This window comes from Rattus norvegicus, chromosome 20, assembly GCF_021556685.1.
Source record: "Rattus norvegicus strain SHRSP/BbbUtx chromosome 20, alternate assembly SHRSP_T2T, whole genome shotgun sequence".
NCBI classification, from domain to species: domain Eukaryota; kingdom Metazoa; phylum Chordata; class Mammalia; order Rodentia; family Muridae; genus Rattus; species Rattus norvegicus.
Window position 1 is genome coordinate 5,160,541 of NC_141553.1, and position 24,561 is coordinate 5,185,101.

A 24,561-nucleotide genomic window follows, 5' to 3' on the forward strand; every position below is an offset into this window, starting at 1 on the left:
AATACAGGGGCATTGGTGAGCCTAAGGTCACTAGACACCAGGGCAGTGTCAGGGTCCTTGAAATACATTCCTTTAGATAATGTTAAGACAGTCCTGCTGTGAAGACTCTTGTGGAGGGATCCTGGTGACCTTAGGAACTGCCCCAGAGACTTCTTTCTGCTGCACTCCCAGAGGGGCTGTCTGTGGCTGGTGGAAAATTCCTAGCTCTCACAGTGGGATAGTCGTCTACTGAGCTCTGCCAAGACAGGTTAAGCTGTTCCTCCATATTTCATCCTTCACGAAAAGTCTGCCAGACGGTTCTGTACCAGAAGGGTGAAGACAGAGCTCAAATATCATGTGAAATTAGGGGCTGTCGAGGTAGTCAGCTGTCTCTACAGTTGTTTAGAATGTTTGGAATCTACATTTGGTGTTTTGCATATACTCAGGTAATGTTTAATTCATACTCTGATTTCTGATAGGGTTGAAGACTAGTTATAGTCTCCTAATCAAACTCAAGTTGTTTAGCCCTGAGAGAGAAGCTATAGAGTGGAAGACATGGTTTCCAGATGATGTTTCAGGCTAAGATCTAAACATATTCAGGGGTAGAATTGTGCCTCTTTAAGGTAGGAGTGATGGTAGGGTACTTTATCTAATTGACAAACATGATGGATTAGATCTTAATTGTAACATGTCATACTTTGCAATTTATATGATTGTTATGGTTTGGTTCAATTTATGTCTCAGAGAAGAGTTTTTTGAATGGGACAGAAATTGTGAGATGTAGGGAGTGGTTCAGATGTTTGGTCAGGAATCCACATGTGAACTTTGAAGGTCCTGTTTCCCAGTCAGCTCTTGAGCTACCAATAAAGATGCTAGCTAGAGGCCAATGGGCTGAATAGGCAGGACTTTGTGTTTTCCTGCACACAGGCTAGGAGAGTCAGGGGAGGGGAAAAGATTCCTCATTCTTGGGGTTCCAAGGGTGGGGGGGTGAGAAGGAGCAATGAGCCATTTGAGGTCTCAGGAAGATGGCCACTGGCTACTTACCCTGACTGGGGTAGCAGGTGAGACACTAGAAGCATAAATATGCTGAGGGCAGATTTAGGGGGTTGAACAAGGAGATGGTAATTAAGCAACTGATGTTGAGGGCAGATTTAGGATGCTGACCTGGGAGTGAAAAGAAGTGTGCGAGATAGCCAAGGAAGACTCAGAACTGCCCCGCTATTAAGTCAATAAGGCAGGCTGTAAATAAGCAAGAGAGAGAGAGAGAGAGAGAGAGAGAGAGAGAGAGAGAGAGTGTTTGTGTGTGTGTGTGTGTGTGTGTGTGTGTGTGTGTGTGTGTGTGTGTGTGTTTTATCCATGCATCTGAGGGAATCTAGGCAGGGCTGGTAGTGTAGTCTATCCAGAGCTTAATGATGGGCAGCAAAAACTACACTCTGCAGATCGTCCTACCTCAAATTAAGCAAAAGTCCTTCAGGGGTGTCCTCCATATTTGTGTGTTACTTAAGTCCATATATCATCAAATTGACTACCAAGAGTCACATCCTAGTGTTCCTGTGTCCCCACCAACACCAGTTTGCCAGAGCTACCCCAGTACCATATTCGTTGTTTTCTCTTTATGCTACAAATGATAGAGATCAAACATCACCAAAAAGAGAGCCCTCGAGAAAAGCCTTTTACTGGTCCCAATGCAAAAATTCGTCCTGGGACTGGAGAGTGGGCTCAGTGAATAAGAGTGCTTGCTGCTCATGCAGAGGACGTGGGTTCAGTTCCCAGCACCCATACAACTGTGCACAAACACCCGTAGCTCCATTTCACCTGCTCTAATGCCCCCTACTGATCCTGAGCCCCAGGCACACATGAGATGGCCATAAGCACATGCAGGCAAAAACAGCCACCCACACTGAACAGAAATGAATCTTTGAAGAAGATTCTTCATTTAGTCTTGGGTGTATAGTGTGGGCATTTGTGTGAGTACAGTCAAATAGGAACCAGAGTGCCCTGCCTTGACTCACTCACGGAGGTCACAGGATGGCGGTCAGGTCTGTTCTTACCCTCATGTGGATCTACAATCCAACTCAGGATGTCAGGCTCGGTAGCTAATGCTTTCTATCTACTTAACTATGATGGCACCCCTGGTTTTGCTGGTGACGTTTCCCTTCCTTCACACCTCCCTTCCTCCCTCTCTTCCTCCCTCTATCTCTCATTCCTTCTCTCTTTTTCCTTTTTTTCCTTTTTGAGTAAGGAGGCCACTACAGAGGTGTCCTGGAACTGGATGAGTAGCCCAGGCTGGACTAAAAGAGACACTGATCATGCACTCCACCATTGCTGGTGTAAAGACGTGTGCTGTGTCACTCAGACTCCAGGGTGTGAGACAGGGTTCACATAGCTCAGGCTGACTTTGAACTCACTATGTAGCTAAGGATGACCTTGAGTTCCTGATGGTCTAGCCTCTACCTTAGAGAAGCTATGGCTATGGATAGAGGTAGCATTGCTAGGGTTAGTGTTAGGGTTAGAGGGAGGATTATGGATAGTTTTAGGGTTATGGTGCTGGTGTTAGTGTCCGTAGAATTTGGGTTAGAACAGGTAGGATTCAGGTCCAGGTTATGGTTCTGATTAGGACCCTTAGGATGGGTTATGGTTAGGGTTAGTGTACAGAGTCAGGATCATGTGACTATAAGAGCAGTCATCTCTGCCTCCTTTATTAGCACTTACTGTCGATGCAGCTGCCTGTGACTGTGATGCCCTGGGAGAAGACACAATGGGCATCCCGTCCTGGTTTCCTCAGTGTCCACTAAGTCTCTCTGTCAGCTCCTGGTGACTGCCTTAACTGGTCCTCCCCTTTGGGAGACATGGGCTGGGGACTGAGAAGGAGATAAGGTTTGTTTACAGCCAGGCCCCTGGAGTCCAAGGTCCCTCGAAGGTTTCTGCTGAGTCTGTGATGTTAGGAGCTGGGGTTGGGCTGGGCTGCAGATGAGGCAGGGATTGTGGTAGGAACTACATGTTTAAGGAAGATAGACCACCTGCCCTTCACCTCAGTAGTTACTGGAGCTAGACCTGGGCTCATGACACCGTGTGGGTTTGGAGCTGTGACAGGAGTTGACATAAGTCTGTGGTGTGCAGATGTGAGCCGCTCCTGATGCTTACAACAGATCCAGTAAAGTTTTTTCTTCTTTCTGTCATCTTTTAAAATTTCCATACATGGGGGTCTTAGGTGTCTTTCCATTGGACAGTGTGGGAAGTGGCCAGAGTGGGATTGCGGTTGGGGTGGTGAGGTGAACCTTCACCTCTTCCCATTAGAACACCACGTACAGAAGGAACACACACACTGTTCACAGTGCTGGAACTTTCGCTTTTAGTGGCTGAAACTGTGATTGCTCTGTTGGCTCAAAGGGCGCTGGTTGAATAGGCGTGACACCACAGCATTGGTTGTTTTGGTCTGTCCATCTGCTCATCCGATCATCTGTCCGACCATCCATCCTCATTGTATTTGTGTCCTGGCCCGTGTGGCAGTCTGTTGTGGTCATCCTTATTGTCGTCTTTGTCATTGTCTTTGGAGTGGCGGTGACAACTTGGGTTATGCTGTACTTGTAGTATGCTGCTCTAGAAACCATGATTCTCGAGATGTGGAGACCCACTGCTGACTTTGGGAAGAGCCAAGCTTAGAGCTGTGAGAGCCTCTTGGAGCAGAGCTGGGGTGTGAGAAGAAGAGTTTGGGTCTGCTGTGTCGCCTTTGCCCTGAGCTGTTCCTGATGAAGTCACAGCCTTTCAAATCCGGGAGCCAAGAGAAGCAGGTAGGTGGGAATTGAAGACAACTGGGCCCTGCAGAAGAAGCAGAGAGAAGATTAGGCTGAGTGAGTCCCAACACATCACCTTCCTGGTGGGTGAACATGGAGACAGCTCAGAGAGCCTCTGTTTCCTTTCTCCCTTACGCTCCCTCCCCACCCCTTCTCCTTCCAAACAGCAGGTGGTTTGGGAAGAAGCTGTTCTTTAACAAAGTTCTTGTTCTTTAAAACCCTGTGTACACCCAGCTTGGTCTTTACCAACAGTGACTATGAGGATAAACCTGTGTTGTGGGACATGTATGTATGGCACCTGTCATGTAAAGTCATTTCAAGAACCATGGCTCAGTCTGGGCTGGAACAGAAGTGTAGACAAACTCCACAAGCAAGGTCCAGAACAAGGCTTTTGTGATGGCCATGTCAGCCTTCTCAGAGATCTGTGTGTCTCTGACGCTGCCCGTAAGGGGCTGGTCACAGGTGTGGAGCCATAGAATACAGGGTCCAAGGTATTCCTGAGGATGGGGCTGGGCCCAGGCTCCATGTGTTGGGGTCACAGGCAGTATGTGGCTAAGGGGGAGTTGGAGTCATGGTGTCTAGACTGGGCTCTCCCCAAGGCCGTGGGACAGGAAGAGCCTATTTCTGTGTAGAGCTTGGTTGCCCTAGAGCTGGGACTGGGTGGGGAATAAAGTAATAGCTTCCTCTCAGATGTCTTGATGTCCCCAGCTGCCCAGTCTTCTGCAGGGCTGAGAGCAGCCTATGTCCGGCCATTTCTCAGTGTTGGCTTGTGGGGAGCCTTCACCCTGTGCACAGATAAGTCTTGGTCCTGTGGGCAGATTTCCTGTCTCAGCCATGCAGTCTCTGATGAGGGGTCCAACATCTGGGAGAATCTTGCCTTCTACTGCCTGCTCCAGGGTGTTTACCTGCCTCTCCTCTTTCTCTCCTCAGCTCTGCAGACATGGGAATTTACTGCAAGCCCTCTGTGCTCTTCCAGGACTCCTACCTCCTGGTCCTTACACAGCTGCTTTGCTGGGTGACCACAAGTGAGTCTGTCCTGCTCTCCCTTCCTGTGTCTCCCTACAGTGGCTAGGATGTGTCAGGAGCTCTGCAGCTCAGATCTGCAGGAGACTCACAAACCTGGCACAAAGCATTTTGCTGTCTTTCCATTTATAGTGAGTTAGGAATGAAAATCTAGGCGAGCATGCGTGCATCAGCCTTCGAGAGGCTGACACTGGAATACGGTGAGCCCTTGACCAGCCTGAACTACATAGCCAGATCCTCCCTGGGGAGTATAGGTGGGACAGCCTTGGTGCTGGCATTGTGCCTGGGGTGTGAGAGGCCAGTGTGGCTCCAGCAGAACAACCCAACAAGAGAGAAACTGGGGCTAACTGGAGGAGGACTGAGTTGGGAGAGCCCTGATGGCCTGGTGTCCCTTGGTGGGAGTCAGAGTCAGCAGTGACCCTTGAGCAGAGCAGGCAGAGGCTTTGCCTTCATGTAAAGGTCAGAGGTTGGGGTTGGGAGACAGCTCTCAGGTGTCCTGGACTCTCTAGTGGCAGCAGTGTGCTAGACACAAATGGAGCAGTGCATAGTCACAAAGAGCTCTTTGGCCAAAGTTCCTGTGACAAAGTCCTCGAGGTTTACAGGACCAAGGCCCTAGGGAGAGGCAATCTTTCTTCTGTATGAGGAAGTTACTGGGGCACCTGGAGTGTAGGTGGTTCATTCAGAGTAATAACCCCAGAATGTGTGTCCATGTAACACACGTATGCCTGATGCCCCCAGGATCCAAGAGTGACACTGATTGCGATGAACCACCCAGTGGGGGCTGGGAATTGAACCTGTGTCCTCTGCAGGAATCTCTGGGATCTTAGTTGTTCAGTCATCTCTTCAGCCTCAGTTCTATGTTTTTTTTTTTCCGGAGCTGGGGACCGAACCCAGGGCCTTGTGCTTGCTAGGCAAACGCTCTACCACTGAGCTAAATCCCCAACACCCAGTTCTATGTTTTAATATTCTTCTTATTCAGAGGATGAAGAAACTGACTGATATCGGAATTTAGCATTGGGTTTCGGAACTTTCCTGGGTCTTGTGTGAGACCAACCAGTTACACCTGTGCCTCTCACCGTGTGGCCAAATAACCAACCATGTGAGCATTGGTAGAGATCTTTATAGATTTATGATTTTGAACCTACCCCAACACACTGACATTAGAATTCTCAGTGAAGATTCAGCTGCCTGGTGAGGAAGTACATGCAAGCTGGAGAAAGAATCCAGAAGGGATTCCTTCATGGAAGGGTCTGGGGCCAGGGACATAGGTAGAAGAGTTTTTTTGCATCATTTATGGGGTCACTGCTGTGTCCAAAGGTAACTTGTTCATTCGTACATTGGTTAAGTTACTCATGGATTCCTGATGCAGAGTGCCTAGAGCAACCCCATCTACCCCTTGCTTATCCTGACATGATATTCTCCTTCAGAGTGTGTTCTGTGCACTGCCCTGTGTCCCTCCAGCCTCTCACTGCTACATCTGTGTCCACAGAGGGTTTCTGGGTCTTTGGTCCCTCAGACCCCGTTGTGGCCGCACCAGGTAGGGAAGCCATACTTCCCTGCTCCGTGTTTCCAGCCATGAGTGTGGAGAACATGGAGGAGCTGAGGTGGTTCCGCAACAGATTCTCACAAGCAGTATTTGTCTATCGGGACCAAGAGGAGCAGAAGGAAGAGCAGATGATTGAGTATTCTTGGCGGACCTCAATGGTGAAGGATCATTTCCATGAAGGCAAGGCTGCCGTGAGGATCCAAAATGTCCAGGAGTCAGATAGTGGGATATACGTCTGCCACTTCAAACAGGGACACTTCCGTGAAGAGGCCATCTTGGAACTGAAGGTGGCAGGTTGGTTAACTGATCCCTGTTCTAAAAATCTTGGGTGACCTGTGTGTGGGAGGAAACTGACAGATGACATCACCCAGACCTTCCTTTCTTTTAACCTTTAGAGAAGTTCTCATGTTTTCCAGATTGTCCTTGAGCTTGCCGTGTTGTGCTGGGCTCACATGCATGCTCAGGTCTCTCATTAAACTCCTCAATAGATAAATTCCACCCATATTGTATACGTGGATTGTCCTAAAATGTGCTGTGTCTAGTTCTGTGAATTAGGGATTATGTCAGTGTTATGAAAATACCAGCGGTTGAAATGTATATTTTAGAGGTGTTGGCAGGAAAATCAGAGTGGCTGAGGGAGTTGTCAGTGACAAGTGATGGTCAAGGCTAAAGGCAAGTGGTTGAGGAGAGGAAGGAAGGAAGCTCAGGGTCTGACTTCCCTGGAGAGGACAGCTGGGTGTGAGCCTGCCATGAGGGTCACAGATGTGTGGAGAGTGGACAGATGGAGCACTAGTTTCCATCTCAGGGCTCCTCTGTTCAACATCCTTCAGTTTCCTCAGGATCTTGTGTGGATGCAAGAGAGGCCGTGTGTAGAGTGAAGATGCCTTTCCTCTTCTTCCACTCTACTCACCTTTTTCTCCAGGAAGTGGACTCTTCTACCAGGCCCCACCCAGTCTCCCTTCAGTCCTGGGATAAAACACACAAAGACACACATTCCATTCATTTAACCTGTCTTCTGGCACAATTACTGGACACTACTCTCTTGTGCCAGGAATATCTTCACCATACTAATTTTTCTTATCTGTCTCTCCCAACTGCCCCATTCTTTGGTTGTTAAACTCCCCTGACCACCCATGTGGTAGAGCGGCTGTATGGCTATTCCTGTTTGAGATATCACATGTTTGCCTGGTTCTCACCTCAAATCATAATGAACTCCCTCCTCTTCCCTGTGTCTCTCTCCTACCTCTAGGGATCTACCTTCTGACTGGGAATTGGCCCATGGCTTCCTTTACTGATTGATCACGAACCATATGGGGAACAGGACCTTAGCATCAGCACTGCCTCCTACTCCTTTGTTCTGTTCCTCACAGTGGGCTCTCTTATCTTTCCTCTGTCAGGCAACAGGGGAGCAGCCTAATCCAGGAAAGCCTTTCCTCTTCAATTCCCATCTGCCCTGTGAACGGATCCTGTGAGTCACAGAATTGCTCCCAGGGTTCCTCAACCTAAAATGGCTTCTTGTGTGTTCACATCTGTCCTTTAGCAATGGGCTCTGTCCCTGAAGTGTACATCAAAGGTCCAGAAGATGGTGGAGTGTGTGTTGTGTGCATGACTTCAGGGTGGTACCCGGAGCCCCAGGTGCATTGGAGAGACTCCAGAGGAGAGGATCTCCCAGCATCCTCAGAGACCCTCCATGAAGATGCTGAAGGACTGTTCAGCACAGAGACCTCACTGGTGGTGAGAGACAGCTCTGTGAGGAATGTGACCTGCTCCACCTTCAATCCCATCTTGGGTCAGGAGAAAGCCATGGCCATGGTCATCCCAGGTGAGAGCTGTCCCTCACTTGTACAGGGACTGGGAAGTGTATGGTCTTCCTGGAAGGTCCTGGTCTGTCTTTCTTCAGCTTTACCCACCACTGGCTCTCTGCCTGGGCCCCAGAGCCCTTCTTCCCTCAGGCCTCTCCCTGGAAGACAGCTTTTGTTGTGATCCTGACCATGATGGGACTTCTAGTCTTGGGGACAATCTCTCTTTTCGGATGGGAACGTTTTGTAATGCTGAAGTTGCAGAAGGAACAGATCCATATTCATTGTGAGAAGGATAAGGCACAGACCGAAAAGGAGGATGCTCTCAGGACTGCTAGTGAGTCACCACAGCTGCAACAGACAGATTCAGAGTCCCCAGGAGGGCCTGGTGTTCTGGAATCAAGATAGGTGACCTAACATCCCCAGAGTGAAGGGCTGTAGTCCTTTGGTTCGGGTGGTCTGCAGTCAGAGTGTCAGGAACCTAAACTGTGTTTCGTTTCTTCCCCCCAAGTGTACAGACCCCCTCTCCTCACTGTCTTACAGGTGCACTCAGGGAGGAGCTTGGTGAGTCCTATTCTCCTCCTTAGCCCTCTACTCCCCTCGGGAGCCCAGTAGGTCTCTTGACTCCTGTGTGTTGCTTTCCAGATCGGAGGAAAGCCGCCTACAATCACGGTGAGTGACTGTCCCAGTGTCCCATCATTCCTGAGTGCCCTCTCCTTAATTCTAGGCAGTATGGGTTCCCTCCTGAGGACAGAAGTGGAAGGTTCTGGGAGGTGGAAGCCTGGTATTTAGACAGCTGATCTCTGCCCAGAGCTGGAAAATATGTGACTCTTTGGTTTGTCCTGGTCCCTAGGTCTTAATTCAACCAATTCCTGCCAAATATATTGGTGCCTCAGGTTTCAGTAGCTCTAGACCTCTGTCTGCACCTGACACAGCTTCTGTCTGAGCAAACGGCAGCAGTGAGATGTCTTTAAAGGATGTATGTTAGTTAGGTTTCTATTGCTGTAATACACTAAGGTAATTAGGAGAGGGGATGTTATATTTGTCATACACGTTTTCGAATCATAGTTTGCTATTGGGGAAAACCTTGTCTCGGACTCAACTCAGGACCTAGCACAGGGTCTTGGATCAGGAACTGAAACAGAGACCACAGGGCAAGGCTGCTTCCTTGCTTGTTCCCAATGGCTTCTTCAAGTTTCTTGCTGACCCAGTACAGGATCACCTGTATAGATGTGGCACTGCTCCCAATGGCAGGCTCCTTGTATGTAAATCAATCAGTCAATCGATTGATCAATCAAGAAAACACCTCAGTGCTTTCCCACAGCTAGTCTATTGGAACCATCTTCTCAGTTGAGGCTCCCTGCTCTCACATGACTCTAGCTTTGAACATTGACAAACGCTCCTGAAGGTGTTGATGAAGGTGATGGGCAGAGACTTGGGTGTCTGTCCTCAACAGGAAGGAGACTGGAATGTTGGTGCTCTGGTATAGCTGTACCTGGCTTTAAAGATGTTTTACCCAAGGAACACTGGGAATTTCTCCAAAAATTCATTATATATCCACACTAATACACATTCTATTCTTCAACACACTTCCAAATAGCTCTTTTAAAAAAGAGCTGATGCAGTAATGTTTTCTGATGATTATGGAATAACTTTACTTTCCTCTCTAAGATATTTACTTGTATTGCAATATTTTGCTTAACAGTGACACTGAATAAGTTTAGAATAGTAATGTGACAACTATGCCTATCATTGTTTTTCTTTTTGAATTAGATGTAGCTATTTTACAGCTAAAAGCCACACAGAAGGGCTGCAGAGATAGCTCAAAGGTTAAGAGCACTGTGTGTACATCCTGAGGTCCTGAGTTCAATTCCCAGCAAGCACATGGTGGCTCACAACCATCTGTAATATGATCGGATGTCCTCTTCTGTTGTGCAGGTGTACATGCACATAGAGCAATCATATATGTAAGATAAACACATTTCAAAAAAACAAAATGTAAAAAGCCATACAGAACACGGTTCAGTGGGAGATCTTAGCCCACAATGACATCTTTCTGATCTGTGTTTCTGGGAGTTTTCCATAACACTCTGTTGCCCCTGCATCTCTCAGGAGTCAGGTTCTCAGAGTTCTCTCTGTTCCTAGGCATAGACTCATTTTAGAATGGATGGAGGAAGGTTTCACAAACTCTCTGAGTGGGGCTATTGTGAACGGGTTCTCACCAGAGTGTGTTCATTTACAGCCTGGAGGAAGGCCCAGCTGTATGCAGGTATGTGGCTATTATTGAATGCTCCCTCTGACCTGAGCTGGGGTCTTAGTTAGGGGTTCTGCTGCTATAATAAAACAGCAAGACCAGAGCATTTCCTCAAGGAGGAAAGAGTTTACTTGATTCTCACTCCCAGTCTGTCAACACAGCAAGTCAAGGCAGGAACCCAACAGGCAGGAACCTGGAGGCAGGAGCTGAGGCAGAAGCCATGGAGGAGTGCTGCTCAGCGGATTGCTTCCTGTGGCTTGCGCAGTTTCTTTTCTCCCAAATCCTAAAACCGCCTGCCAAGGGATGGCAGTGCCCCCATGGGCTGGGTTCTCCCATATCAATCAGCAGTCAAGACAAGGTCCCACATGCTTGCCTCTAGGTCAGTGCTATGGAAGCACTTTCCCTATTCAGGTTCCTTGTCCCCAGATGAGCCTACCTTGTGTTGAGCTGACATAACAGGAAGTAGTTGTCATCCTCTTGAGCTGTCAGAGGCTGTGACTGCTCCAAGGAGACCTGCACAGGACAGGGTCCATTAGGAGAGAGGAGCAAAACCTCTTCCAAAGATTCCTTTTTTCTTCCATTCTCTCTCTGTCTGTGTGTCTATCTCTGTGTGTGTGTGTGTCTGTCTGTCTCTCCCCTTGTACCTTTGTGTGTATGTTGTCCTGAGTGTAGAGATCAAAGCTTATGGAAGTCATGCTTAACCTCGGTACTAGCACCATTAGCTGTCAAGTTCTCAGTCACCCTCTGCATGAGTTATGACTGTGGTGGCCAGGGGAAGGTCTGCTGATCATGTCCTCCCCTAAGTAAGCGTGTAGGCATTTATTGGTGGAAGGGTTTTTCCCCCTTAAGGATTGCATTTTCTCCTCCATAGCTGGTGTTTCCATAAGGAACTAATTGAGCTCCTTGATTCTTTGTTCCCACAAGCTGTACCTGAGTGGAATCTTCCCTTTGGTCTGTCATTGGCACTCTCTCTGTATGTGACAAGACATTTGTTCATCTCCCCAGCAGGAGGGTGCACAGCTCTGACATCTTTCCTCTGACCTCTCTTTCTTCAGCTTCTGTCATCCTCCTCTTCTCTCTCAGTTCCAATCCCTGCTGCCCCAGGATGATCTAAGTGTTCCCCTGTCCCTGTCACTGAAGGATCCTCCATAGAAGATTGCAGGAATTCCTTTTTAGAGCCACAGGATACATTCTGGGGCACCTGGCAGGGTAACTCATTGTCAGCGTCAGCATGGCCTAGTCTGCTGCCATCTGGATCAGTGGACATCTTGTAGGTGCAGGGTTAGTGGGGAGTTCAGCTCCTAGCAGAGACTGTGGAGGAGGCCATGATGTCCTTGTGGATCAGAAGTGCTGCTTTCAGAAGATTCCACGTCAGTCCTAGAGGTTTGGGAACGTGGTCTCTGTAAGATAGTCTAGTTTCTTGTCCTCCTTAGTGTTGGGGTTCCTGTGTCTTTGTCTCAGTTATGAGTTCCCTTTCTTTGTTGTCCTCTGATCTATTGGTGTTAACTATATCTCTGCTTCTGTCTCCGCCTCTGCCTCTGCCTCTGTCTGTCTCTGTCTCTGTCTCTCTGTCTCTCTGTCTCTCTCTCAATGTCTCTCTGTCTCCATTTACCCTTCCCTTTCCTTCTCTCCCCTTACTTCTCAGCCTCTTTCTCATACCCCTTCTCTGTACATCTTTCCCTTCTCTCTCCCTCTCTTACACTTATTTCTCACACCCTCCCACCTCCTTCCTCTCACCTCTGTCTCGCTATTCTGTCTTTGTCTCTCTGTCTATCTGATGTCTTTCTCTCTCTCTGTCTCTCTGTCTCTGTCTCTGTCTCTGTCTCTGTCTCTCTCTCTCTCTCTTTCTCCCTCCCTTCCTCCCTCCCTCCCTCCCTCTCCCTCGCCCTTGCCCTCTCCCTCTCTCTTTTTCTCTCTGTCACACACACACAAATCACACCTTCCATCCCCGAGTGGTGCTTGGCATTGTGGCCCCTTTTGATTCCTTCTTCAGGGACCCTGGATTCTGGCGTCCAGTGGCTCCAGGATGGTTAGGGTCTTGCTGACGCATGTGTGATCAGCTTGACATCCAACTCAATGTCCTGTTATCACTGTATTAGGGGACCCCAATGCAAGTTAGCACTGCTCAGAAGTATCATCTCCCTTCTTTTTAAAAAGGTGATATCTGTCTATCCATCTGTCTGTCTGTGTCTGTCTTTTTATTCTGTGAGTGAGTGTTTTTCCTGAATGTGTGTGTGTCTTTGTGTGCCATGTGTATGCCTTGGTCTCCGGGCTTGTGTGTCTGTGTCTGGAACTTCAGGAACAGACGGTCATGGGCGTCCATGAGAGTCTGGGAACAGAAGCAATGCCTTCTCAAAGAGCATCAAGTGGCCTTGGGCTTTTGTTTGCTTGTTGTTCTGTAAGACCAAACACTGAGCCTTGCAGGCTCTGTATTGTAGAGCACAATTCATGATGCTGTTTTCTCAGATAGGGTCTTACTGTGTGGCTCAGTCTTATCTCTAAGTCCTCATGTAGCATAGTTGCTCTCAAACTCACAGGTCTCCTTCATCACTGTTCCTCCCTCCCATTCTTGGAAAGTTCTGATTCAAGGATGTGTAGCTTCCAGGATGGTTGTGTCTGGGTCCTGACAAGGAGCAGTGAGAGGAGGCTTCTCTGCCTTTATTAGGGATGGATGTTAAGCCCCCCTGTTTGAGTCTTTTTGGATGGGCTACAGCAGATGTGTGTGTGTGTGTGTGTGTGTGTGTGTATGTGTGTGTGTATGTGTATCTGGGTTTATATGTGTGCATCTCTCCCTCACTCTGTGTCAGTATATATGTGTGTTTTATTTCTGTCTGTCTCTCTGTTTTTCTGTGCATTTATGTGTGTATATGTGTGTTTTTGTGTGTCTCACATCTTTCTTTGTCTCTCTGTTTATGTGTGTATGTATGTATGTTTTTATGTATATATCTTTCTCTATCTGCCTGTGTGTGTGTGTATGTGTGTGTGTGTGTGTGTGTGAGAGAGAGAGAGAGAGAGAGAGAGAGAGAGAGAGAGAGAGAGAGATTGTCCCCACAACCCCTACTTCAGAAGCCTAGAAAGTCTGTGTTTCTGACGGTTGCTGTCCACATAAATGGGTAATCTGTGAACCCCCTCACATGATCTGTATTTCTCTTGTAGATTGGCGCAAAGAACACTTCCAGACCTGTGAGTGACTCTGTGTTCCTTAGGGACACTTCTCCTGTGCTTCCCATGGCTCTGGTCTCTCCTCTTCTCTGTAGTCTCCCAGGTGTCGATGGCTGCAGTGGTGTGGATGGCAGAGGTGGCAGTTACTAAGCTGGTCTCCTTTTAAATGCCTTGTTATCTTGTCACCCTAATTGAACTTTTCTTCCCTCCCTCTGCTTGCGAGACCTGGGTTTGAGTCACAAGGCTCTCATGTGGGGGACTTAATACCCTAGACGATGTTAAGATGTTTTGAGATGGGAGAGGGGTAGCCGTAGCTTTTTCAGCGTACTGGACAGGACCTCCCATGATTGGTAACTCTCTCTCCAGGGACTTTCACTCTGGATCCAGCCTCTGCCCACCCCACCCTTGTCATCTCCCAGGATAGGATGAGAGTGACCCGGAAGGACACCACTGTGTGCTTGGATGACCTCTTCAGTGTGCTAGGCACCAAAGGCATCTCGTCTGGAAGATATTACTGGGAGGTCAAGCTGGCAAACGGAGAAGGCAGCAAATGGATTCTGGGGGTCTGTAGGGAAGGTGTGGAGAGGAAAGGCTTTTATTTTGAGAGTCCAGAGAAGGGGTTTTGGACAGTGGGGCAGTCTAGTAGTGGGTATTGGGCCTATGTTGACTCTGGGAGGTCTTCCTTATCCATCAGGCAAGCTCCACAGAGTGTGGGGGTGTTTGTGGACTATGACGAAAGGAACATCTCCTTCTATAACATGAGTGACATGTCCCACCTTTTCTCCTTCCATGAGGCTTCCTTCTCTGGTTCTCTTCTTCCATACTTCCAGCTTAAGTCTGGAAATGTCTCGATGACTGTCAGCTCCATGGCCTGTGTGTCTGAGGGGCAGGAGGGAGAGGAGGGAGAGAAAGGGAAGGAACAAGAGGAGGGCAAAGAGGAGGAAGAAACTCCATTCCTCCAGCGTGTCAGGGACACTCTGTTCCCAAGGTGTGGATCACTGCCTAAGTCGTCAGTGTCACTCCATGTGGGAGTGTAAAGTATTTTTATATTTAATGTGATTTTAGATTAAATGTTTACATTTCATGTAAAATAGCAAATTGTACATTCTGGTGTGTAAAAATTTTATCAATTTTCAGTATCTATTAATAAAGTTTTATAGGAACATAGTGGTTGTCTCTCATTTGTATAGTCTGTATGGATGCCTTGGGTCCAACAGGATAGATGTGAGCTGTTGTGATAAAATATAAGCAGACACTAATGTGTATTTCTAGTGGTATAGAGACTTTCAGCTCACTGTTACAAAAGAGTTATTTTATCATTCTATGACCATTTTTAAAAGTAAAAATGGCGTCATGGGAAAGTTGGTTTCATGGTCGTATAACATCTGGACCACAACATTATTTCATGTGGACCCCATTGTCTCCTAATTGAGTTCTCAGGCTGACCAAGGTCTACCTGCCTCCCTGCTGCATTGCGGGTAGCTGTGGGGGTGCCACTGTGGATTTAGGAACAATGGAGGTTGAGGTGAGTGTGGTGGAAATGTGTGGGGGTATGAAGTCCAGAGAGAAGGAAGAGCTCTGGGGTCTTTGCAGGGGAAGAGGAGGAGGAGTGTGCAGGGGAATTGGAGAGCTGGAATGGGGTCGGGGAACAAGGAAATTTCTGGGATGAGCTAGAAATTAAGGGCATTAGAACAACTCAGGATTTTTTCACACTGACCTTAGCTAAGATTCCTAGCAGTAGGGGTTATCAAACCTGAAACAGCCTCTTACTATAACAAGGTAAGACTTCCAGTGAAGGGATTAGAACACCAACCCAGCCACAAAACCTTAGACCTGGAGTAAGGAAGCTTAGACAATGTGTCCTGCCTACACGATGTAAAGATGGAATGGCATTAGAGGGACTAGCCAACCAGTGACTGGCCCAGCTTGAGACCCATGTCTTTAGAGGAGCCCACCCTTCTATTATTGATGGCCTGTGAATGATATTCTCCTGTACTCCAGAAGGAGCCCAGCACAGCTGTCATCAGTGAGGTCTCACCCAGCAAAGGACAGAAGCAGATGTAGAGATCACAGCTCAGTGTTAGGCTGAGCTTGGGAGAATCACGTAGATGATGGACAGGAAGGATGGGAGGAGCCACAAGGGTTAAGGAGACCATAAGAAGACCCACAAAATCAATTAACAGGAACCTACAGGTGTAGGGAGCGGCAGGGCAAAACAAAGATGGCGCCGACAGCCAGCCCTGTCTGAATGTAAACAACTTACCGCGCATGCGCAGGCTTGTGCCCTCGTCAGGGCAGCTGTATGATCCGGCGCCCTCCTGTGGTGAACAATAGTACTGCGCATGCGTGTGTTTTGCACCTGGTGTCAGTTGGCCGGTAATATGCTAATGAGGGGGCGGTACCATGCTGGTGAGGTAATTCATTCTCCGCCAATCCCTGGAGGACAAGTAGTGGGGTGATAGTGGGGTGACCCGTGCCCCACCAATCCCTGATAGATTATTAGCATACTGTTGTGTATATAAGGCGAGCGACTTTGCTGTTCGTGGTCCCCTGTCCCTGTTCAAAAGAGCTGTTCAGTAAAGGCTTGTTCGCAGACGAATCCTGTTGCCTCGCATCGTTCTTACTGATGAGACGTTGGGTGCGCGACAAGTGGTGGCGAAACCCGGAAACCAACATCGCCGGTGCCGAGGGGAACCTTCAGTGTGCTGAAGCGGATTCAGAACTGCGAGAAGGTAAATTAAAAGGTAAGCTTCAAGAGGCATGCCCCTTTTTGGAAGAGAGCATGTCAGAAATGGAGCAGAGTGAGAAATTAGGAGCGGGCAAAAAGGAAAAGCACCAAGCTGTCCATGTATGTCAATTTATGTCTGGGTTTTGCTTCTCGTTGCTTGAATGTTTTGTGTTTCATGTTTAAAAGAAAAGGTTAGGGGCTGGGGATTTAGCTCAGTGGTAGAGCGCTTACCTAGGAAGCGCAAGGCCCTGGGTTCGGTCCCCAGCTCCAAAAAAAAAAAAAAAAAAAAAAAAAAAGAAAAGGTTAAAATTTTAAATGCTGGTTGATTCACCCATTGATGTAGCTTTAACTCCTTTCAAGAAAGGAACAAATAAATAAAATTTTCAATTGGCTTTTGGAGCCTGCATCTGTAGCTAGAAGCCTAAGTCGGCTGGGCAAGCTCCCCAGGGGGCTGGCTAAATGTTTATACTAGCTGATCCTTAAGACACCAGGAGCTTCACAGTTTCTAAGGAAATGGAACTGATGGTTGTCTCTCTTAGAAAAATCTTTGACTGTGATTATTGGACTCAACAGGTGACAAGGTGTTTAGTTTGACAATCATTATCCTAAGGATCCTTTGCTACAATTTTTTACTGAACACCAGTGATCTTTCCTAAGGTCACTGCCTCAGAGCCTTTGCCAGGAGCGTTAGATATTTATACAGATGGCTCCAAAACAGGTGTAGGTGCCTATATGGTTGATTCTAAAGAACCAGTATTAATTCAATATAGTCCAGGCACCCCCCAAATTACAGAATTTAAAATTGTATTGGAAGTTTTCAAAAGATTTCATGATTTTTTTAATTTAATTTCTGACTCTGCTTATGTAGTTAATGCGGTGCGCTCACTTGAAATTGCAGGGCCAATTTGGTCGACTAGTACTGTATGTCAAATTCTTTTAGAATTACAAAATTTGATTTGGGCCAGAAAAAATAAAATTTTCATACAACATATTTGAGCCTATACAAATTTGCCTGGTCCCGTGACCAGTAATAACGCCCTGGTGGCTGCTAGTACTCGTAGAGAGTTTATTTTTCATACTGGTCCGGTTGATCTCACTAGAGAATTTCATCAAAAGTTTCATGTTCCTGCCTTTACTCTTCAACAAAAATTTAACATCTCTAGGGCTACAGCTCGTGATGTGGTGTTACGTTGCCAGAATTGTGTTCAATTTCACCACCCTCCTCATGTGAGGATTAAACTTCGTGGTCTGATCCCGCTAAAACTTTGGCAGATGGATGTCACACACATATCTCAGTTTGGAAATTTAAAATATGCTCATGTTTCTGTTGATACCTGTTCCGGTATTGTACACGCTACTCTGATGACTGGTGAAAAGGCTTGTAATGCCATTAGTCATTGCTTTGAGGCATGGGCGGCCTGGGGAAAGCCTGATAGTCTCAAGACAGACAACGGGCCTGCCTACACTGCAAAGTCCTTTCAGGCATTTTGCCAGACAATGAAGGTCGGTCATACTACAGGATTACCATACAATCCTCAGGGTCAAGGAATTGTGGAAAGAGTACATCGTACCTTAAAAGAGCTTATACAAAAACAAAAAGAGGGATTTGCCAGCAGCCAAACACCAAAAGAACAACGTTCTTTAGCTCTTTTTACTCTAAATTTCTTAATTCTGGATGCGCATGGCCGCTCTGCTGCGGATCACCATGCTACTACTACACCTATAACTAATGCAGAAGTAAAGTGAAAGGATGTCTTAACTGATGAATGGCGTGGCCCAGATCCCGTGATTTCAAGATCTAGGGGAGCTGTGTGTGTTTTTCCGAAGAATCAAGAAAATCCAATTTGGGTACCTGAGCGCTTGACTCGAAGATTGCCTTCTGCTCTTCCTGAAGATGAGACTACGAACCCTACTATTACTGAGAATGGTAATCCAGGTTGATTCACTCATCTTGTGGGCTATTGCCAGATCCTGGCCAGTACCCAGGCCAGTTATAAGCTCTAATGTGAGCAATGTACCCATTTGCCATCTGGCTTTTTATTAGCTAATCAAAGGATAGATTTAGTTCAAAAACAAATTGAAGCACTATGTCATATGACGCAGCTGTCTTGCGTTTCCACCCTTAGAGGTTTATGCATTATTCCTTTGCGAGCTAACTTTTCTCAGCATTCTCAACAGAGCAAAGAAATCTCAAATTACCTGAAAGGATACTGGTCCATGAAAGCAGAGCAACTATCAAGACAATTGGTGATGCAGATTGCTGTCCTCAATAGCACGAGGTTGGACTCCATCATAGTTGAAGATTTTACCTCATGGATTACCAATGCTTTCTCCCTTTTTAAGGAGTGGGCGGGCATGTTTGCCTGGGAAGCTATTGTCCTCCTGGGATGCGGAATAGATCTCTGGCTTATTGGCCGTTTAAAAGAGAACATGCCAGACACAAAGAGGTTGTTTACCAGGCTATGACCGCTATAGAACATGGTGCTTCTCCCAATATATGGCTGGCCTCTTTGAAAGATCAAGAGTTCGCCCTAGATCATTTTTGTCACAGTCATGTGGAGTCATTGTATCCAGGGACGGGCAACTTTCCTCGAGCTCGGACCAACCCAAGACACGGGGCCCGGTGGCGATAGGGTAACCCAGCGACGGGTAAGGCCGAGTCATCGTCAGGAACGACCTAAGTCAGGGGCAATGACAAGATTGACATGACACCCAGATCTAGACCAGTCATTTTATTAAACAAACAAGGGGGAGATGTAGGGAGTGGCACGGCTAAACAAAGATGACGCCGACAGCCAGCCCCGTCTGAATGTAAACAACTTACTGCGCATGCGCAGGCTTGTCCCCTTGTCAGGGCAGCTGTATGATCCAGCGCCCTCCTGTGTGAACAATAGTACTGTGCATGCACGGGTTTTGTACCTGGTGTCAGTTGGCCTTTAATATGCTAATGAGGGGGCGGTACCTTGCCAGTGAGGTGATTCGTTCTCTGTCAATACCTGGAGGACAAGTAGTGGGGTGATAGTAGAATGACAGTGGGGTGAAAGTGGGGTGACCCGTGCCCCACCAATCCCTGAGAGATTATTAGCATACTGTTGTGTATATAAGGTGAGCGACTTTGCCAATCGTGGTCCCCCGTGTCAACAATGAAGGTGTCCTGCAGTAAAGGCTGTTGAGAAGAATCCAACCGTGTTGCATCTTCCTTGCCGGCCGAGGTGGGTGTGTCATACAGGGGCTCACACAGACTGATCAGCCAACCACGGATCATGTGCAGGATTGACCCTAGGCAAACATGTGACAGTTATGTAGCTTGGTCTGTATGTGGGACTTCTGCAGCAGGAGCATGGGCCGTCTCTGCTGCCTGCTTTTGGGACACTACCTCCTACTGCTCTGCCTGTTGTACCCTCAATAGGAAAAGGAGACTTACTGCAACTTGCTACCAAGGCCTGTTGATACCCATGGGAGGCCTCCACACTTCTGAAGAGAAAGGTAGGAGGAGAAAGTGTGTGGAGGGGGGATGGTAGGTGGGGTGTGAAGGACTTGGGGTATAGCTAGGAGTATAAACTGTGGTGAGGGTGTAAAGTAAATAGATAAATACAGGAATCCAAATTCAAAAACCAGATGTGGCTTTGACTGGGCAGTGGTGGCTTCTGCCTCAAATCCCTAGAGAGAGTTTGATCTTTAAGTTTGAGGCCATCATAGTCTGCACAGAGAGAGTTCCAGTACAACCAGGACTCCCCAGAAAAAACCCTGTCTTTAAAGAAATTGTTTCATTCATCAAAATGAGCATGGTTATGCGTTTGGTGGTTATATTATACTCTTCTGGGAGAGAGATCAAGCTAACTGTTCAATGTGTTCCTGTTACTGAACCAGGGACAGGTTATTTTAGAAGAAAGGTTTCCATCTGCGTGACAGGAAGGGAGGACAGACTCTGGACCCCTACCAGAGTGATATGGATCTGATATGACAGTTGTGACTCCCTGAAACCCATGAAAGATCAAGAAAACCCAACAGGACAGGCAAGGGTTCATCATGCCATCCGTCACAGGCCATGAGTGAAGACTTATTGCAATTGGTTACTGGGAAAATTAACTCTTGAAAAAGACATCTGTCTTTCACCTGCTCAAACAAAGAACAAAATGTCTTCCTTAAGTGACCTGTGAACCCTATCCATATGAATATCTTAATGGGTCTAAAACTTTAGCTGTGGGGTTCATAGATTGTAGAATGACAGCTCTGACAAGATTCATGTGCTCAGATGGTGAACTGACCCGCTGCTTCAGCCCCCTGCTTCCTGTGCTGTCCAGAGACTTCCTTCCAGAGCAGTTTTAGGATTATTGCTATTCCAGGTCATCTCCCTCATCCAACCTTTCCCACAGATCCGGTGGGTACTTCAGTCAAGCTCTGGACCTTTAAAATATGCAGAGTCTGGATAACAGGTGCTAAAGCTAGCCTTCTTGCGTCTAACAAGTTTTTCTAATTTTCCTCCCCTCTCCCCTCCTTTAGAGAATTTCTTGTCACCCTTTTCAGCAGGAGGAAGTTGTGGAGAGTCCTCATCCTGATCCCGTGGGTTTGAATGTCTGGTTATGATTATTTTATAAATTATAAATAGGTTATCATTTCAAGGCATAACTGGACAATTGTCATAATTTTGAACAGGAAGGATTGCTAATTTTATTCTTAAACAAAATTGTGTAGCCATAATCTTCACTGATAGAAATCTTTATAATTGATACAAATTGATGTTATAATTTTTACATTCGTGCAGAATTCATATATCTATAGACATTAAATTTTTCATTGATATAAACTTTGTATATTGAGAAAAATTGAAATTAATATTGCTCCTCTTAGATAGGCAGTGAGCCCATACAACTCATTTAAGGATATGAGGCTTAGTCTCAGTCCTACTAGCTGCTTTAAACTGTTTAAGATGACTGATTAGCACAGGCTAAGGGCCAGATAGTAAACTCAGGGTTATGTTATTCTGATGTAATTGTAACAATGTGTTTTTTATTTATTTTAATAGAAATGGCTAAGAGTTGCTAAGATTTAACAGTTCAGAGATACTTCAGTAGATAGTCTTCAAAAACTTCAAAAACCCACAGAATATGACATTGAATGTTATTTCCTTATTAAGGACCTTGTGACCATGAGACGAGTCTGTCCCGACAGATTCCCCCATTCCCCTTCAAAGGGGAATCAGGCATCTTTACCTGAAGGCGAGGTTGTTTATTGTGGCAAGGTAGCCACTAGACAGAAATTGTTTGTGTCATCAGCAGACAAGATCCTGTCCAAAGGACAAACAGAGGTGGTGTAGGACTCAACCCAAGAGGCTCCCGTGAATGAGACATGAGACTGGAGACAGCTGTAAAGGCATGAGGAATATTTTTTATTTCCAGCTAGCTGGGGCCCGCCTATCTCGAGAGGAGAGGCAACCCTGAGAAATCCGTAAAGGACAGATTCATACATTTCATAAAGTTTGGGTTACAGAGATAGAGACTGGGCATATAGGAGCATTGGTGAGCCTTAGGTGGCTACAAACCAGGGCAGTGCCAGGGTCCTTGAAATGCATTCCTTTAGACAATGTTAAGATAGTCCTGTGAAGGGCTCCTGGTGACCTCTGGAACTGCCCTAGACACTCCCTCCTGCTGCACTCCCTCCTGGCTGGCAGGGCCTATCTGAGGCTGGGGCACTCCCTCCTGGCTGGCAGGGGCTGTCTGAGGCTGGTAGAAAAAGAGTAGCTCTCACATTTCTCCATTTTCCTTGTGGGAGTTTCCATCATAAAATCACCCAGATTCTTCGGCCACGACAGCCTGGTGTTGCTGTCTAAGCACCATTCCTTGCACTGTACTTATGCTGTCTTTAGCGAAAGATATCAGGTGATTTAGAAGGCAGGGTCCAAAGGTGAACAGCAAGAGCAACACAATGAAAGGTCCCATCAGGGTAGAAATCAGGGTGGTTAACCACAGGGCAGAACTAAACCAGGATAGGAACCAGCTCTGGGTCGCCTCTCTTTCTCGGTTTCTCTTGGCTCGCCCTTCTTGGATTTTGGCTGTAGTGTCCCTTACTATTCCTGAAGGATTCATGTACAAGCAACATTCTTCTTCTCCTAGTGCTCTTATAACCCTCCTTGTTATAAAAACAGTAAATCTAGGCCTCTTCTTTTGGAGAACCACCTTTGCTAAGGAAGTTAGTGATTCTGTAGGTGGGAGATGGAGTCCTCAATTCTCTGCATGTCCATATCGATGGCCGTGTGCAGATAAGAGTAATAATGAGACTGGGTGGTTAGGGGGGCAATTCCAGTCCCCAATCCTCCCAGGCTGGCCCCTATGAGGACACTCAGGGTTAGGGCAGTCATAGGTTCTCTTTTCCCAATAGCAATTCTGTAGTGTTTTCTATTTCTTGAAGGAATTCAGAGTTCTCATAATACAAAAGCCGGGGCTCTACCCTGACCAAGACGCAGAATCCCTGGATCCTGCTTAGAACCTCCAGGCGCACACGGGGCAGTCTAGTGGAACATGCCCACCGGGCGTCCTCGGGACCCATTAGGTATCCATCTGTATTGGTTTGGATGCTATCGGTGTGATTGCACAGGAACTGTTTTTCTGGGGCACTGAGCCCACACATAATCCTTGACCTGACACCTGCTGTAAGGTGAGAGAAGCCAGACCGGGACCTCCCTCCGCAGGCATCATCTTTGACAGTCTGACTCACAGAGGTGGTGACAGCCATTCCTTCGTAGTAGGGTGGACCAGTATCATAACAGAGCCAGCAATAGCTGCTGGGGGTGGGTCTAATAAAGTTTAGGATCAAGAAAGACTTTTTTATTAGGTTCAAAAGTGGGTGCCCATCGCTCTGGAGAACCCAATTGATGAGCAGACTCTGTCACCTCTGTGAGTGGAACCCTGGGAGCGGGCACTGTGTGTCGGGGCCCTTGTTGTTCTGGGGGCTGGAGATGGAGGGGCCAGTACATAGTTGGGCCCAATTGAGGCAGTGGGGCCTCAATCCGCAGGAGGATGTTGAGGAGAAGCCCACAGCATAACCAGACTGGTACAACCGCGCTCCCCAAGTATTTCCCTTTTCTCAACTAGGCTCCTTTTCCTGCCTCAGTAAACTGGATAGAAAGGGGTTTGCAAGACAAGTTAAGGCAGGGTCCCTTCCCCTCCCAGGTCCTTGAGGGTTGTTGACTCCCACAAGTGTCTTAGGTGCGAGCTCCAAAGGGGAAGGTGCCTGTAGGATTATTCCATTCCCACAGCGGCTGCGTATTAGTCCTTTGTCTGTGGACCCCCTTTTCACAGTTATCAAGTCCCATGAGGAGTGCGGTTTCCAATAGGTGATTCCCATGGTTTCACAACACCATGTACCACAAAAGTAGCCTTCAGCCTCTCCGCACCTGTGAGCCTAGGCCCCGTTTCGTCCATTTCGTGGGACAGGGGCATTAATTGGTGAGAGTTGAAGCTCACTCCTTAGATGGGGGCCCCCGCATCCTAACCCTTGTCCCATCCAGGCCACTCCCACCCAGGGCTTTGGAGAGGTTGTGTGTTTTCCTTTGTATTCAGGTAGTCCCTCCCCTGGTTACTGGGTCGGGATATCCCTCGTGTCTAGTCCAGCCGCCAATTTACAAAGTCAGGAGTCAGTTGGGCCACCAGGTGTAAGGGGCAGCTACCATTGAGATAGACCATATGACACAGCCAGAGGTTGATGAAATCACCCAGGTGAGTCTAGTGGGGGTGTGGGGGTCAGGTTTTTCTGTAGTAGAACTAAGCAGAGAACAGAGGGCTACAGTCAGGAGCCAAGATAGTCTAGGCAGGTTCATGACTCTTTGACAATCTTGACGTTCAAGTGTTTTCAGTTTTCCGGAAACTCCAGGAAGGATCATTGGTGGGAGGGGACGATTTAGATGTTAGCTTCACATGGGATGCGTGGATCCAGGCTACAATTCCGTCAACTTTGACTGCTCTGGGAGTAGTGAGCAGCACTACCTATGGTCCCAAATAGGCTTTGGGTCTTTTCTAGGGGCCCAATTTTTGGGTGAGTACCGCTTTTGGTGTCCCCTTGTTCTTGGCCACAAACAGATGGAAAGGCTTCAAGGTGTCTGGAGGCCCCAGCGCAGGCACTGTTATCAGGGCCAGTTTGATGGCAGCAAAGGCTTCTTGCTCCCTCTCCCCCCATGTGAATGGTTGCCCATTTGTTGTGAGGGGGTAGAGCAGGGCTGCCATCTCTGCAAAGCCAGGAACCCATAGCAGGCAGAACCCGGCAATGCCTAGGAATTCTCT

General features: G+C 47.4%; 1 protein-coding gene and 1 long non-coding RNA gene across 6 annotated transcripts in view; one reads left to right on the top strand and one right to left on the bottom strand.

The window, feature by feature from the left end:
* Positions 1-2,214: 2,214 nt before the first annotated feature.
* The window catches only part of LOC147998538 (uncharacterized), a 31,680-nt gene continuing 9,333 nt past the window's right edge, over positions 2,215-24,561 (bottom strand). Inside the window, exons 2-8 of one of the 5 annotated variants that reach the window (XR_015645580.1) lie at positions 15,821-16,279; positions 13,577-13,670; positions 12,335-12,485; positions 11,326-11,772; positions 10,832-10,908; positions 7,253-7,308; positions 2,772-3,798 (exon numbers count right to left, since the gene is read on the bottom strand). This is a non-coding gene — a long non-coding RNA (uncharacterized LOC147998538). Of the gene's footprint in view, positions 3,799-7,252; positions 7,309-10,831; positions 10,909-11,325; positions 11,773-12,334; positions 12,486-13,576; positions 13,671-14,135; positions 16,280-24,561 lie in introns of those variants that run through there. The other 4 variants (XR_015645577.1, XR_015645579.1, XR_015645575.1 and 1 more) reach the window with 4 other exon arrangements.
* Btnl7 (butyrophilin-like 7) lies at positions 3,682-14,622 on the top strand. The gene is given in 11 exon segments (XM_087598667.1): positions 3,682-3,770; positions 4,704-4,798; positions 6,451-6,636; positions 7,883-8,164; positions 8,278-8,478; positions 8,685-8,705; positions 8,787-8,813; positions 10,384-10,410; positions 13,552-13,578; positions 13,924-14,475; positions 14,478-14,622. Coding segments are annotated over 10 exon segments (1,494 nt in total). The 5' UTR covers positions 3,682-3,770; positions 4,704-4,713; the 3' UTR covers positions 14,564-14,622.